We start from the raw sequence: 18,219 nt of genomic DNA on the forward strand, positions 1-18,219 counted from the left end.
CCCAAACAGGCCCTAAGCCTATTCTTACTAGCTTGATCATTTTTGTCTCAAAGTTTTAGTTTTGATTGGCAATTAGTGGTCTTAATCAATGACTTCTAGAATCCACGAACTTCTAAACATGTGGAACCAGTTTCCACACTTAAATGGAAGGGTGAAAAGAGAGTGATACTCACTGTCGTAAATCCATTGTTTCCAAAATATGAGTTGATTTCCACTTGGATATGCAAACGACAGGCGAGCTAGTGCCTCCATAGGGGACATTCCAGTGAAATCCAAAGCAATAGCCAAACTAGGGACACGTTCGAGCAAATCCAAAGCCATATCTATTGAATTGCAAACAAAAGTAATTAAATAATGGAAATAGAATTATAGCAAAGAAATTGAACAATAGAAATAACAATGAATTTATAACCAAAAATGTTTTAGTTCTTACCAAAAGCTTTGGCATAAATAGCCCGGGTAATAAACGTAGCACCATTGATGCTCTTTTCTGGCATTAGATCTTCCAGATGAGTTTCAGAATAGAGATAGCGAGCCATTTCTATTCCCTTAGAGTTGTAGGAAAGAGCAACCACGACTGGAATGAGTTTTATATCTCCATTTTCAATCCTAAGTAGGATCCGGCACTTTTCAATTATGCATTTTGCCATTTTGATGTTTCCAACAAGAGCACAGCAACCTAGAACTGTATAACCATACTTATCTTTTATTTTTAAGTCTTCTTCTGACATTTTCATCACCAATTCCTCCACAATATTCGTATGTCCAGCAAAGATAGCAATGTGTAGAGCTGTACTTCCCCTATGTGAAATTTTTGCACTCACTGCCTCTGGAAGGGAACTAAGGAAATGATTTGCAGCGTCCCAATTGCCTTCTTGGATATCCATTTGAAAGGTTGAGTATTGACTAAGACCAATGTTCACCATCACTGCCAAGTTTTACACACTTTTACTATTGAAATCAAAAGATTTTTAGAATATCTATGTAATGGCATTTACCAGTGATTATTCATTTAAATTGCATTGGAGTGGTGAAATAAACTCAACCAAAATATGGATAGAGCGTATGCAATTAGAGAAGACGTAAAACAAATGCGTATCATCATAGAATTATGAACACACACACACATATATATATAATAGTGTGAGATTAATTTTTTTTTTCAATAAAATGTAGCATTTGTAATTATTGTTGTATCAATTAATTAAAAATTTTTTTGACAAGTATAAATCCAATTAATTTATATTACAATATTAAATTCAATAGTAGCTAAATTATTTTCTGATTAATTTTATTTACATTATTCAATAATTGTCAATTATTGGAATTCAATATTTACGGGAGATTCAATTTTTCTTCCTCTTTAATTCTTTTTTTAATTATGGAAATCAAAACTTTAAACATTTATTACTAAAAAATGAGAGATTAAATTGACACATTTAAAATGTTAATGACTATTTTGACATATATAAAAAAGAAAAAAACAGTAACCAATATATTATAGTTGAACCATTTTTTTGTCCCCTTGCAAGCTAATGTGTACAAAGGTTTTAAGGGGTTTTTTTTTTTTTTTCTAAAATTTAATTTAAATAATTTTATCATCAGGTTGCAGACTTTAAGCCTATTTTAGTATTTTCCATAGAAAGGAGAGATAGTTGAGTCAGTACCAGGCTTGAACTTTTCTGCCAAGGTATCCCAGGCCTTTTTGGCCTCATTAATCTTCCCTATAAAAGGAAATATGTTCGAGCCACAGGATTCTCTGATCAAATATAAAGCCAATGCATTCTTCTTGCTCCATGCCTTGAAAGCAATTTCATCACCTTCAGGCATAGGAGGTTTGGTGGTTGCTTCAACAATGTCCCAAAGATAGTGATCCATAAAATATGTTTTCAACCGATTGGTCCAAGCCACGTAACTTTCTTCATTAGAAGCTGAAAGAAAAGCATTGAATAAATATATCATTCTCGTGTACAAAATTGTGACTGTCCAAAGGTGCTATTAAACTCTCTAAAATTCCTATACCCTAATGGCGTAGGCTATATTACATTTCAATTCTTGCTCCATGTTTTAACTTAGCTTCTTCTCATATTTGATACTGAAAATCTTTGTAATATAATTTAGTGACAATGACTATTTTGACACAAGAAAAAAAAGGATTAGAATTAAAATAACATGTTTCAAAAGTTAGAGACCATTTTACAACATAGAGTAACGGTTAGGGAACAAAATGATAAGAAGGACAAAATTGAAATTTAATAAAATTGATAAAAAAAAAAAATGTCCCCTTGTGTTATTCTCTAACAGTACTCCCACAAGTTAGTGCTTAGAGATTAAAGTGCAGATGCTAATTTCATACCTCATAAAAGCACTGAAACAAGGACAATTTTCATGAATTTGGACTATCAATGTATATAGAATCTCTTTTCCCTTTAGATTTAGAAACAAATAAAACAGAATAGTCCTATAAAAAAAGTACATATATAAATTTATATATATATATATATATAGAGAGAGAGAGAGAGAGAGAGAGGAACAAGCTGATTTTATTCGTTTTAAAAATAGAGACACCATTACACGGTGAAATTTTAAGTTTCTGTAAATCTTAGATTTACACAATGTTAAGTAATTTTCCCTCCCAAAATCAAGAAGCTGAGTGATATGCTAATGCAACTAAATGGGCTTACAAAACTCAAATATGGCAAATTATATTCATCATTACAACTGGTCATCACGCAAAATGTTCAGCTTAAAAACTCAAATCTTGGAGCTTAAAAAAATTTATAAACAAGGCTACACCACAATTTTTTGGTTGATATTTCAAAAATTAAGGTTAAAAAGATTTAAACTCAAGACATTTCAGTTAAAAATATTAGAAAGTGTCAATTAAGCTAAAAAGTTTTCGGCTATGTGCTAAGGAAACATATGCAAAAATACAAGTATGAGTACATATACCAATATAGTATGACGATACAACCATTTTTTAAAATGTAGGATATGAGTACTGCGTGAATATGTATATTAATTAATTATCAAATAAATTTTAATTTATATTTTTTATATATAGTTAAGCATTTTTTAATATGATGCATTTGTATATATATATATATATATATATATATAATGTTGTGTGTTGAAAATATATCATTTTTTTTTTAGAAAACAAAAATATATCAATTTAATAACAATAAAAGATACTAGATAATATAAAGTGAATATATAATTAAGCCCAAGCCCAATAAAAGTAATACATACATCACTTCAAGGAAAACGAAAAAAGAAATTTAAAAAAAAGTAGTCTTCAGCTATTACTCTTCACGTGGGGTTGGGGTGAAAACTTAAAAACGTAAAAAAACTGACAATGACTTTTGGTATGAGTTTGGATATAAGGGTTAGTCACAGCTCGTTTTTCTCTGTGCGTTTTTTTTTTTTTTGGCTGCACTTGCTGACTTTGGGGGACAAAATTTATTGTGCGTGTACTATTCACGCACTGTTCACGCAATATTTAATATTAAAAGTGGCTCCCACAACACTACTTACACATTTAAAAATTATTTTGCTACAGTGTTTTCAGTAACAATCAGTTTTTATCAACTTTCAGCAATAGTAAGTGCTATCCAAACGGACCCTTGACATCTTTGCAGGAAGTAAAATTCTTGGGTGTATAAAGCTTATTTGGTAATGATATTTAATCAATGGTTTCAACGCTACAAGTATTTTTATAATATTTTTTCACCTATATGTATTTTTACCATATTAAAATAAAGTTACTAGAACAATAGTATCAAACGGATCCTAAATTGTCTTGGCCATTGGGCGTACAAAAGAAACTGTAATGAGCTTTAAAGTTTACACACCACCGAGAAAGAAAGAAATAGAAATAAAGACTAAAATGGAAAGAGAGGCGAAAGGAAGAGACACTTCTACAATTTGAAGATACAACAAGGAGATTTGTAGCTTGAGGGAGAAGCAAGCAGACGCTGAGAAACCGATTACGCTGCTTTGAGAAGAGAGCAAGAACGATTTTGTTTTTTTTGGCACAAAGTGTTTCCATACATGTTCTCGCCATGTCCCAGCCGTGTCTCTTCTCTTTTGAAAAAATGGTTGGGACACGCGTGAGCCATGTCCCAAGCATACCTTGTGTCCCATACGTGTTAAACATGGGTACGGAAGGCAAATAGCTGTGTTTGTGCTTCCCATACTATATGACAATTTTGAATATACCAAGACATGATGTGCAGGAGACACAATTAGTAATTATTGATGGGCACCCTCCTCTTGCAAATAGGCTTTCAATGGTAAGTTCTACCCATAAGTTTGTACCATTTGGTATCAGAGCCAACAATTATGTCAAGTAATCAAACATAACTCACTTAGTATGGGGATCAAATGAGTTGCGGTTTTGTGGTCGGATCCTGAAAGGGGTGGCCTAGAGGCTAGATTAAAATTACTAATAGGTGAGTGGAACCACTAAAAGAGAAAAGGCTACTATCGGGTCGGCCTCACTAGAGTGAGCTATCATGGACGTTAGCTGCGGAGCGTGGTGGTATATTATGATCCTAGTGTCCTACATGGATTAAGTTTAAGCTTAACCATGTGTTTATAAGCTCTTGAGTATCCTCCTCTTGTAAGTTGGTTTTTAATTGTGAGTTCTACCCATGGGTTTGTAACATTCTTTGGCACGTACGACTCTTTATCATTACCTATGGTGGCTTAACTGAGGAAATTATATTGAAAAAAAGAAGATAAATTTGGATTAATTTGAGGTGATCTAGGCCTCCTTAAAAGATAACTCTTTGGATAACAATTCTAGTGCCTTTATTCAATTTCGTAGTGGGAGATTTATACAGATACAAGCAAACAATACAAATGAAATTTAAGCAACATTAACCACAAAATAAGGGATACTAGACTCCTAGGACTCGGCTATAGAGTCAGCAAAATAACAAACTAACATTAACAAAATAACAAGTCCTTAACAAACTTAATAACAAGCAACACCTATTATTTCAAAAAATAAGGAACAAATACTTCAGCCTTCACTTAAGGGATATTGGTGGTCCTATCTTGCTCGTAACAACTCCTTCCCCTTTAAGAAGAGCCCTTGCCCTCAAGGGCATATTTAGGAAATTGTTGCTTCATAATACGTAGATCTTCCTAGGTTGCTTTAGTAGGCTGGAGACCTTGCCAATGCACCAATATCTCTATTTTATTCCACCTCCTTCACTTATCCACAACCACTTGAGGCGGCATCCTTATCCCATCTTGACCTTCCATGCTAAGGGGCAATCAAGGTTGTGCAAAAAGTCTTGCTCCTAGCTTCTCTTTCAACAATGACACTTGAAAAACAGGATAAATTTGTGACTCTTGAGTAGGGTTGTCCAAGTGAACTGGTGACCACAGGAACCGACTGACCCGGTGCCGCCCGAACTGAGGTTGACCCATTCAGAGCAACTCGTGGTCATCAATGGGTCTCCAACATCAGAACCTGAAAGGTTTAGGTCGAGTGGTGGTTTTGGGTTTCAAAACTCAATGGAAACTGAACCGACCTGCCGGTATTACGATCACATACTCAGTCCGTCAAGATCCGGACCAGATCCAACGAGATTCGTCAGGATCTAGTCCTGATCCTTTAAGATCCGGCGAGATGATGACGGATCCGGCCAAATATTGGCCAAATCCCAATGGATTCAACTAGGTATCGACTAGATCTTAAGGGATCTGGCCAAATCTAGGCCCTAGAGCAAAACCCAAAATTGACCGGTACAACCTGAAATGACCCGAACTGGCTAATTCAACGAGAATTCTAGGTCGGTTTCAGGTTTTGATTTTATCCACCCAAAAATATCGAGTTGAGTTTGGGTTGGGCATAAACCCGACCCAGCCGAACTTGTGGACAACCTTACTCTTGAGGTAGACAAGTTTGTACGCTATCAAACCAATACGTTGTAGGATACAAAATGGACCGTAATACCGTGAAGCTAATTTAACATTTCTTCATAAAGCAATGGAAGTTTGTCGATAAAGTTGCTACTGGATAAAAATTGAAGTGCCCACCTCATACTCCTTCTCATAGTGTTGCAAGTCATAATTTCTTTTCAATCAAGCTTGAGCTGCCTTCAAACTGTCTTTCAAATGCTTAAGAAGTTGGTCCTTAAGTCGGAGCGCTCATGGATAGGAGGATGAGTTGCAGGGATGAGGGATTGCTTTTGGAGGATAGCGACTGATGTTGGTGATTGAACTAGTCTTCAAGTGGGAGATTTGTTGAGTTTTGTGGAGCCTAATTGTGTTTGATTCAGTTAACGACCTGACCTGACCCGACCCGAATAAGGTTCCGTGGTTTTTAATGAGAAATTTTCTGAGGCTTAGTTTATAGAGCAGAGGCTTAAACAAACTTCAGCAACTTGTCAATAAAATCCATAGAGATGTCTTCCCAGACTTGATTTGGAATTGGAAGTGGCTGAAGTAGACCCGCTGGAGGACAAACTTCACACTCACAAATAAATTCTTTAATGTCTTCACGCATCTTTTGCCAAAAGAAATTGGCTCTAACCCCCTGAAATGATTTCTGAAAGCCCTCATGAGCACCATTATGAAATTGTCGAATAAGCTCTTGCCGTAGGGCCGAATCCAGTGGAATAAAATTGTGATCCTTGAAAATTAAGACTCGATCCCTATCTTCCCATGGACCCATAACGTCATCCTCCCTAATGTGCTGCATTATTTGCTACACCAATTGATTGGTCCTTTTCCTCTTGAATAGCTTTCATTTAATATGGAACTGGAGAAGAAACCGCCATTAAGATTCCTTCATTAGTGGCTTCATCTCGCCTTGATAGTGCGTCGGCAACTCGATTTTCACTTACCTGCTTGTACCTAATATGAAAGTCAGACCCCATGAGCTTACAAAGCCATCTTTGTTGAGATTTAGTAGTGAATTTTTGTGACCAAAATTACTTTAAGCTGCGTTGGTTAGTGTGAATAGTGAACTTCCTATGCAATAGGTTATGGCACCATTTAAGAGCTGCCATAACAACAGCAAGCATTTCCTTCTCATAGGTCAACATCAATAAGTTCTTTCCATGTAGTATTTGAATATGGAAAGCAATAGGATGATCTTATCAAAGAACAGCCCCTATGCCAGAACCAGATGCATCGCATTCGACTATAAATGGACGAGTAAAATTAGGGAGTGCCAATACTGGAGCCTTGGTCATGGCTTCCTTGAGTCTTTAAAAAGATTCTTCTGCTCTAGTAGTCCAAGAAAATGAACTTTTCCTTAGCATTTGCGTGAGCGAAGCTGCAATTTTACCATGGTCTTTGATAAATTTGCGATAGTACCTAGTAAGTCCAAGAAAGCCACGCATAGCCTTTGGATTTTTGGGTTTTGGCCTCTGCACCATAGCTGTGATTTTTTTTTTTAATCCACCTGCACTCCAGCTTGAGAAATGATTTGGCCCAAATAATGGACCTCGATCTGATCGCCCAAATTGACATTTTTCTCACTTTACATATAGTTGATGGATCCTCAAAATTTCTAGAGTGACCTTTAGATGGTGCAAATGTTCCTGCCAAGACTTACTATATACCAAAATATTATATATATATATGAAAGAAAAAAAAAAAAAAAACTTACGCAATTGGTCTTTGAAAACATCATTCATCAAAGCTTGAAATGTGGAAAGAGCGTTGGTGAAGCCAAAGGGCATGAGAAGGAACTCAAAATGCCTATGGTGCGTTCGAAATGCCGTTTTCTATACATCTGATGGCATAACATGAATTTGGTGATATCCGGATCGCAATTCATCCAGGAACTCATCAATAACAGGAATTAAGAATTTATCTTTGATTGTGAGTTGGTTCAAAGACCTATAGTCCACACACATCCACCAAGACCCGTCTTGTTTCTTAACCAAGATCACTAGTGATGATAAGGGACTGTTGCTAGGATGAACGACACCTGTTGTAAGCATCTCAGCAACTAGCTTCTCTATTTCTGACTTTTGGTAATGTGGATACCGATATGGCTTGCAACACACCGGTCTACTACTGGATTGTAGAGGAATGTGGTGGGTCATGAGACGTGGATGGAGGTAGACCAATAAGTTCTTGGAAAATTTCTGTAAACTCTTCAAGGAGTGGTTGCAGCTCTTTGTCATCACTTTCTTGCAACATGGGTACGTTATAGTTTTCAAAAGCCAAAAGTTAGACTATGGCACCTATGGGTTTCTTCCTTATGACACATCCAAGCTCTTGCTCTCCAATTACTTTATTCATGATGCCTTGTAAAGTCAAGTCCCTACCTTCATGTTTGAACCTCATGAGCATTTTAGAAAAATCCCATAAGATCTTGCCAAGTGTCCCAACCATTGTGTCCCTAGAACAACATCATATCCCTCCAATGGAATAATATAGAAATCAACTTGTGTAAGAAAATTACCTAGCTTGATGGAAACCCCAATACATTTACCTTTGCTAGTGAGTTTCTCTCTTGAGGCAATCATCACTCGAACCTTAAGGCTAGTCATTGGGTATAGCTCCAGTTGACGTGCGAGAGATTCACTAGTAAAGTTGTGGGAACTTCAAGAATCAAACAATACCATCATTGGTGTCTCCTGTGCTTGGGCGACCACTTTCATAGTATCCAGAGCATGATCTCCACTAATGGCATGGAGAGATATTTCTGGTGATTCTAACTCTTAAAGCTACACCAAATCCATGTTGACTTCATCCTTTTCTTCGGCGGTAACCGCTTCAATTAAGAACAATTTTTTGCACCTGTGTACTGGTGAAAATTTGTCATTACAATTGTAGCAAAGCCCTTTTTCACGTCGCTCTCTGAGCTCCACTAGTGACATTCGAAAAATTGCATAAGGTGATCGCGAATTTCCATCTTCTCTACTTACTGGTGTTGGGGCCTTGACATTAGTAGTTGGAATAGAATGTCGTAGGGACTGATTTCGGGTTTCACATAAGCAAGCCAAGCCAATGGCGGTTGACAAATCTTGGGGTTGTCCAGTTAGCACATCGACTTTGATTACTTCATCCCACCAACAAAGCAACGTACTTGGTATGGGGGGAGGGGCAAGTATCCTGCCTTGGCCAGCAACTGCTCAAACTTGGATTGGTACTCCACCGAACCAATTTGTTGGAGTTTAGCAAGCTCTCCAAAGTAATCGTAGAATTGAGTGGGTCTGTAGCGAGCCAAAAGACCCGCCTTGAATAATTCCCAAGTCACTGTTGCGTTCTTTTGCTGTAGAAGTTGATAACATAATTGAACTTCACCTTCCAAATGAAATGAAGCTAGTACGACTTGTTCTTCCATTGGTGTGGCATGCATGGAATCGAAAAATTTGTTTGGCTCTACATATCCAGTTTGTGGGGTCTTCGGTTCCAATGAATCATGGAAAATCCAACTTCACTAACCGAGGTGCATATGACTGGCGACTTAGATTGCTTCCCATGGTGATATTCCCTTCATGGTGACTACCTCGCTAATGAAAGTGTGCGCTTGATGTTGATACCGTATTTTGCCGTCCTCGATTTGTGTGCCGAACCCTGAAAAATCTAAAAATATAATTTTCTCTTCATGGAGCCACGAGGACATCCAGAATGACGTGGCGCAACCCGTTAGGATATCAAATCACCCAAAGTGCCTTTTTTCAACTAAAATGACCAAAATGGCCTTAGTCAACCTTGGGTTGACCAAAGGTCAAAATTCTAAAAAAAAAACAATATTTTTCATGATTTTATATCAAACCCAAGCTCCTTGGAGATTTTTGGCAACTTTGACAAAGTTTGACCAAGTTTAACTCGGAGTTGACTCATAGTGGGCCCCAAAACCTCTAATTTTGATGTAGCCGTTAGAACAAGTTGAAACCAATGTCATTGCAAAGATAATCAAATTCACATTCCAACGACTATTCATGGGTTGAAATCGGAGTTAAAACAGTTGAGATATTGAGAAAAATGTGAAAAGCACGTTAGCATGTTTCCTAAGGTCATAACTTTTGATCTAACCGTTGGATTTTTAATTTCTTTAGCATCCTGAAAACTGCACATCCAGATCTTTCTAGGGACATAAAGATCATCTCAATCCGAGTCTGAAAAGACCTCAAAACGCACATCCAAAGTCAAAAATGAAAAAACACTACAAGACAAATTTACTGAAGTCATGATGACATCAACGACAGCCCTTGAAGGGCCTCCGACCTGACCCAGTGGCCCTACAAGGTGCGCCAGGCCTTGGGAAGCATGCCAAGAGCTATAAATAGCCCCTAGCACCCCAAATTGGATGAGAATTGAAAATTTGGGTTTTTGGGAGCTATTTTGGGTATTTTTGGGCATTTTTTCTCTCTGTTCTCATCATATTTCTCTCCAAAAAACACAAAAACACATCAAAGCTTCTTGATTCTTCTCTCTTTAGTTCCATACCATGGGTTTAAGGTTTAAGGGGTATGGATGTAGCTTCTTAGCTACTATCCATACCCCTTTTTCTTTAAAGTTTCATTAAGCTTTTTATTCTTTCTTTTTGCTTGAATAGCATGATTTATTTCTTTCTCTAGCGCGTTTCTTACTTTATCTGTGCTTCTAGCTCAAATCTACATGCTTTATGCTTTATGCCATCTTTTACGCTTAGATTTACATCCTTACATGGTTATATATTTAGATCTACATGCTTTATGCTTTATGCCATATTTATGCTTACATGTACATCCTTACATGCTTATATGTTTAGATTTACATATTTATGCTTTATGCCATGCTTTCTATGTTTAGATCTATTTTTCCCACATGTTGTTTGGCTAGATCCACATGTTTCTATACTTGTTTACATGACTATTTGTCTTTCCTACATTTTTTTATGCTTTATGCCATGTTTTCCTATGTCTTTTTGCCTCTTTTTAATTCTAGGTTGATGTTAGGGTTACATGCTCACATACTTGATATCATGTCTATGGTTATGCCTTGCTTAGATCTACATGTTTGTATGCATGTTCTATGCTCTTATGCCTATCCTTATGCCTCTGCATGCTTGTTTCCTTGATTATATGTTCTATATGCTTTGTGCCATCTTCCATGTGCTTGTGCTCTCCATGCCATGTTTGTATGCTTAGGCCTAGACTTGTTTGTCTTGTGATGTGCTATTGTAGCCCTTTTGTCACTTTGTCTTTCTTTCTTGTGTTTTGGCCTAATGGCTTGGACCCAATCTAGACCTTATGGTCTTTGTCATTGTCCATACACCTCGGCCCATATCAAAGGGTTTGGATCACCCTATTTGCATGTCTATGTTTGCTTGCTTCTATGTTTTATGCTTGTGTTAGCCTCTCTTGTTCTAGGCTTTGCCATGTTTGACACCCTTAGCAGGTTTGTGGTTGTGTGGTTACATCCGATGCCCATGATGCCTTGTTTGGGTGTAATCATTTGGGATGCATCGCCATGATGCCAGTTGCTTCATGCATACCTTTCCCCTTTTTCGCTCCATGCGATGATTTTGCTTACCATGCTTGTTTGTGCCACCCATTAGCTTTCTATGCATTTTTACATGCTTGCTTACATGTTCATGCACGAGTCTTGCTTGCTAGTATGTCGTCCATACTTCAACACAATGAAGCTATAGACACCCAATCCAAACCTACATTTGTCCCTCGTGGACACCCCCCTTTGTTTGCTATCTTGCTTGTTTACCTTCTGCTTGTTTGTTTACTTTCTTGCTTGTTTGCCTCCTCGCTTGTTTGCTCGCATCCTTGTTTCTATGCTTGCCATATCTATCACGTCTATCTACTTTATGCCCTTTCCTATGCTCTTTGCACTTTTTCCTTCCTTTGCTTGTTTGTTGGTTTATTGTCTTTGCCTTTGCATGTACACACATAGGGCGAGGACTCATGAAGTAAGGGCACAGTTTCCTAGGTGCGAGCAAAAGGCCATGGATGCAAGCATGTTGATATAAGCCAAGCGGCTGTAGTCAATAGGTTTAGGGTTTAGCTTTTTCCCTTCAGTTATGTACTCTTTTAAACCTTCTTCCCTTTCTCCCCTAGATGGTTTGTATTAGGTATATCATACCTTGTACTGTTCATCCTCATCTCTAGAGCATAGTGACCCCTGTTTACTTTCCTGCACGAATATTTTGGACCGAGCTCTAGAGATGTAGGCATTTACTTTCCTGCTCTGTGTGCTTGCATTGTGCATGATGTTTGTATATATATACCTGCTTGGCCCTTTTGATGTGATTGTCACAGTTCGTGTCACCTAAGGCAAACGATGCCTAATTTCCCCCGTGAGAGTAAGGTGACTCATTGCTGGATTTTCACTGTGGAAATCTGGCACTTTGCTCGAACACCTTAGGAAAGCATAGATTGGGACCACACCCATTCAAAAGCCAAACCTCAAACCTCGTATGTATGCAAAGCCCCAACAGCCAATGCCAAGATCATGTTTTCACTACCAATTTTCGAAAATTAAGGTTTTACCAAAATAAAAGACTGTCCTTAGACAGGTATGGGGTGTCTAACACATTTTCGACGCGTAACCAAACTTCCAAACTTACGAATTAAGATTTTTTGTCATTCACATTAGATTAGGAAAAATGACATTTTTCTTAACCTAGGATCAGTAATAAAATCAACTAGAAACAGACAACCAATCACACCTTAGAAAAACCCAATAATTGGTGAAGATTTCACTCACCTTTGGTAATCACCTAAAATTTGGCCCAGATTCTTGCCATAAATGCCAAAGGTAGACCTACCTTTCTCTAGAGAGAGAGAGAGAGAAAGCATCCGAAACTCCGCGCGAAACATACGCACCACATGCCATTGAAAGAGGCCCTCCAACGGGGCCCCGCGCACGCAGGAGCTATCGCCACGATGGGTGGTTGAACAAAGGCACGACGGCGGCGGTCTTTCCCGCTTAGTCCGATCAAGGCCGGGCGTCAACACTTGAGAACTTTCTCCTTCTTCCCAATGTGTAGAGAGGTTGTCAAACTTATTAAAAAGTTTGACAAGTAGCTCCAGTATTTATTGTTGATTGGTGTTTAGTGACTTAACGGACTGCTCTAGCTGCTGAACAGATTGCTCTAATGGCTCTATGCGTTGGTCGATGGTTAGGCTCTGATACCACTATGGTATGTACGGCTCTTTATCGTTACCTATGGTGGCTTAACTAAGGAAATTAAATTGAGAACTATTAGAAATATTGAATGAATGTATTATATTTCTTAAGTGATAAAATATATATGAGTGTCTTTAAAGTACAAGTATGTGTGTTATACAAGTAAACAAGGTGGGCCTAAGGCCCACTGCCTATTAGTCAATAATAATAGTATTTAATTAATTAGGTGAACACATGGCAAGTATTTATTAGTGGAGTATAAAGTGGAGCAGGAAAAGTATGACAGAAGATTTGGACTCGGTAATGAGATACAAATAGAACATATCTCAGGTGGGTAAAGATATTTGCAAGTTGATCCTTAGAGTTGACCAAGAATAGCTTGAGAGCACCATGGACAAAATGATAACGGATAAAATGACAATCGATCTCGATGTGTTTAGTCCGTTCATGGAAGACATCATTGTGAGCAATACGGATGATACTCAGGTTGTCATAATAAAGAGGAGTAGCAGAGGATGTAGACACACCTAAATATTTAAGAAGCCATCAAAGCCAAAGGAGCTAACATGTGGTATCAGTAAAGACACGATATTCTGCTTCAGTACTGGAGCGGGCCACAAGGGTTTGTTTCTTGCTTAGCCAAGAAATTAGAGAATAACTAAGAAAAAAGCAATAGCTAGTGGTGGACCTACGATCAGTGAGATCTCCTACCTAATCAGCATTAAAGAATGCATGGAGAATAGGAGGAAACTGAATAAAGTAGAAAAGGCCATAGAAGAGAGTACCCTTCAAATATTGTAGAATGTGCAGAACAACAGTATAGTGAATCGATCATGAAACAGAGAGATACTGGCCTCACCTAGTGAGCAACATAGGAAATGTCTGAATGAGTGATAGTAAGATAAATTAAGCTGCCAATCAAGTGTCTGTAAAGAGAGTGATTAGACAATGGTTTCTCCCCTGAGGGGGTTAAATGTGCATTAAGTTCAACTAGAGTGTCAACAGTCTTGCTATCAGTGAGTCTAGCTCGAAACAAAAATTCAGAAGCATATTTGGCTTGAGTAATATAAAGTCTATCTATAGAATGAATGATTTCAAGATCCAAGAAATAGCTGAGATGTCTAAGATCTTTTATCTCAAATTGCTAATTGAGAAAATCCTTAAGTTCTTGAATGCCACTAAGGTCATCACCAATTATGATCATATCATCTATATATAGGAGAAGCAAAATAGTGCCTTTGTTGGTGCAATGAAGAAATAAGGCAGAATCATAATGACTAGAAAAGTAACTCAAGCGATAGATGGTAGAACTAAACTTGGCAAACCAAGCTCGTGGAGCTTGTTAAAGGCCATAAAGAGCACGATAAAGGAAAACATTTTTGACATCCATCTAAAAAATGTCTCATTTACTAGCAACAGCAACAGTTAAAAGGACAAGAACAAATGAGATTCGAGCAACCAGAGCAAAGGATTCTTCATAATCAATTCTATACTCCTGTGTAAAATCTTTTGCAATAAGACAAGTTTTATAGCAACAATGGACCAATTAAAGTGAGTCTTGATCTTGCAGATCCATTTACAACCAACCATATATTTCCCAGGAGGGAGAGTCACCTTGTGACCAAGTCGGGAATGTTAAAGTGTAAGGGAAGGAATAAAAGAAACTGCACTGCAGCAATTGCAGTAGCAACAAAAACAAGATCAATAGGTGGAAGACAAAACCTATCCATGGGAAACATATGCCCAACTCTAGGACCAGTCCTAAAGTTTTGTCCCGTCCTCAGATCCTACACAATACACCATGAATAATCAAAGGTAATGCGATAACCCAACTCAGCTAATTGTCCTACAGAAAATAAATTGTAAGAAAGGTTAGGGACATTAAAGACCCTAGGAACTGAGAGGTTGGAGGTTGAAATAGAACCTATACTATGACCAAACATTATGGGACCATTTGCTGTGCAAATATTAAGAAGGTGTGGTGCAAGTTCGAGTTGAGAAAATAAGAATGAGAGGGGTGTCATGTGATTGCAACAAGCAGAATCCATAAGCCAAGAGGAAGGAGACATACCAAATAAAATTGAAAGAAAAGAGGAATAAGATGCATTCCAATCATCCGAATGGTATTAGTGATGGTGTTTTGAAGGTCAACTGTGGAAATGGTGATAGTGGATTCAAAAGACTTGGACTTTGCAAAGATATGAGCCATTGGTTGGATATTCTCAGTGTTAGCAACAGTAGCAGTAGAAATGAAAACAACTAATTTGTTGTGATAATAACAAGTCTCAATATTATGGTCAAGACATTTGAAAAATTACAAAAACGTATGCTGACATCAGCTAGGGCTGACATGGCAATGTTCATGTTACGGATGATGTTAGCCTGGACCAGAGGACAATGCGTGAGGTGCGTGACTGAGGTGTAGAATGTTTGGGCGGCATGTGAGGGCACGTGAAGACTCCGACAAGGGTGAGGTTTCCATGGGTAAGGTTTACAGCGGCGACAATATGGCAGTGGTCTTCGTAGTGTGAGACTCTTGGACAGTGGCGGATGTAGGTCTAGAACTAGAGACGATGACTAAGAGATGTCAGAGATTCAACGGTGAATAACTACAGTGACGGTTGTGGCAAAAGTGACTATGAATTTGGAGTAACACCAAAGAGAGACAAGACTGCTAAGAAAAATGTCAAAGTAATGGTTTTGATACCATGTTAGAAATATTGAATGAATGTATTGTATTTCTTAAGTAATAAAATATACATGAGTGTCTTATATAAGAGGCAGAGTGTTAAATACAAATATGTGTGTTATACAAATAAATAAGGTGGGCCTAAGGTCCATAGCCTATTACACGTTAACAAGAACAAAAGATAATTTTGGATTAATTTGAGGAAATCTAGGCCTCTTAAAAGATAACTCTTTGGATAAAAATTCCGGTGCCTTCATTCAATTCTATAGCGGGGGATTTATACAAATCCAAGCAACAATACAAACGAAATTTAAGCAACGTTAACGATAAAATGAGGGATACCAGACTTCTAGGACTTCGCTATAAAGTCAGCAAAATAACAAACTAACGTTAACAAAATAACAAGTCCTAAACAAATTTAATAACAAGCAGCAACTATTATTTTGAAAAAGAAGGAACAGATACTTCAGCCTTCACTTAAGGGATATTGGTGATCCCATCTTGCTCGTAACAGCGTAGGTGTTCAATCACAAAATGTTTGAGAGAAAGAGAGAGATACCTTCATAAACATTTTTGGGGATTCTGCATATTTCTTCCAATGTATCCCAAGCAATTTTGGCCGAAGTAATCAGACTAATCACAAAACATATGCGTTGCCCGCATGAAATCTGGATCATGTGTAAAGCCATGATATTCTTTCGACTCCAAGCCTTAGAAGCAGCTTCATCATTTTCCGATTTAGGTGGTTCGTTGGTTGCTTTAACAATGTCCCAAAGATCATGAACCATCAAATAGTTTCTCAGTTGAACACTCCAAACCAAGTAATTGTCTCCATCAAGAACTTCACTAACAGCTGCACTCCTTGAGGCAGACCTCGTTTCCATCTTTAATCTGTCAAATATATGTACATGGTGTTAGGAGTACACTTTGGTAACAAGACGGGTTTGATGAGTTCAGGTATAATCCGTTCGGGTTTGAGTTTGTATATAATATTGTACTAGTCCAATAATTTCACTGACGGAGAAATACACACAAAACTGCATATAATTGTCCTATATAAAACATGAAATTAATTCTAACGTTCTAGATTATACAGAATCTCCCCAAAAAAAAAAAAAAATTCTAATGTTCTAGTAAATATATAAAGCAACAAGAAAATTAAATTACTAATAAAAACAACTAAATATATAAACATTTGAGAATATAATAAAATAACATGCTAGACAAGGAAAAAATAGTAATTGTAGAGAAAATGTGCAAATTAGAATCAGTAATAACTTACTACTTAGGGTTTGTTGTCAAATTATTGTGAAAATGTTGCAGACATAATATTGCTATTAAGTCAATTGCTATAATTTTGGCCAATTGTCTCATATTAGATTGATTTTAATTTAATTATATTTTCAATGTTTTTCCAATTTAAATGTAAGTTTATTTTATAAGGAAAGAAAAATGCGCATGAATTAGTTTTAATGTATGATTTTTAGTGGAGTACTAAATGGAAAACAATTAAAATCACACTTTAAAGATTAAATGTTTGGTTAATTCATGTTCATTCTTTATTCATTTCAATGTGTGATTTTTCCATTTTAATCTTTGGTTATTTTTATATTTTATAAGGAAAGAAAAATGAATATGTAGTAAATTGTGATTAGTGGAGTATTAAATAGAACACAAAATGAAATGGTGAATGTTTATTCATATAAAACTATTTCTAATTCATTTAAAATAGCGTACACACTTAAAACTACTTCAAAAGAAATAAAGAAAATTTATATTGGAATACATCATCCAAATAAAATTTCGCTAACCTTTTTCTCAAAATAAAAAAAATAAAAATAAAAAACTACTTCAAAAATTATTTAAACCACTTACAACTATTTTAAATTAATTAATTCAAGTTCTCTTACTAGAGCTTACTAACTCATGCATAAACTTCAATGAAAAATTTTCCCATAAATATTTTTGTATTTTGAGAAACAAATACACATATTCACAAGTAGGGACAAAGCCATTCTTTGGCTTTGGGGGGTAACAGCTCCCCTTAAAATTTGAAAAAAAAAAAATCATTAGTATATACTATATATATATTGATTTACTAATTTGGTTCTATAAAATTGTACACTTAGCCCCTTAACAATATTAAGCCCAAAAAAATTAAGCCCAATAACAAAATCACAAATGCCAAAATTAAAAAATTTATCACAATCAAATAATTTTACCAAAATAAAAAAGCCCAGCCCTTAAATTTTTTTGATATAACACTAATCTATGGATTAAATCTTTCCTTTTTATTCTCTGAAATAAAGAAGGGAGAGGAGAAGAGAGCTTTCTGCCTCTAATCTTTTCTCTTTTTTTTTTTTTTTTTTTTTTTTTTGGTTTAAATAATGACCCATGTGCATTTGTACAATGAGTCATGAATG

General features: G+C 36.6%; 1 protein-coding gene across 1 annotated transcript; it reads right to left on the reverse strand.

Annotated features, from left to right (window-relative positions):
* Positions 1–81: 81 nt before the first annotated feature.
* LOC112008321 (uncharacterized) lies at positions 82–16,680 on the reverse strand. The gene is made up of 4 exons (XM_065762965.1): positions 16,356–16,680; positions 1,668–1,931; positions 434–928; positions 82–323 (listed from the first exon to the last, which is right to left on the reverse strand). The coding sequence occupies exons 1-4, from the start codon at positions 16,678–16,680 to the stop codon at positions 82–84; spliced, it is 1,326 nt and encodes a 441-aa protein (XP_065619037.1).
* Between the last annotated feature and the right edge of the window lie 1,539 nt (positions 16,681–18,219).

The sequence above is a fragment of the Quercus suber genome, unplaced genomic scaffold (assembly GCF_002906115.3).
Source record: "Quercus suber isolate HL8 unplaced genomic scaffold, Cork oak 2.0 scaffold_484, whole genome shotgun sequence".
Lineage (NCBI taxonomy): Eukaryota > Viridiplantae > Streptophyta > Magnoliopsida > Fagales > Fagaceae > Quercus > Quercus suber.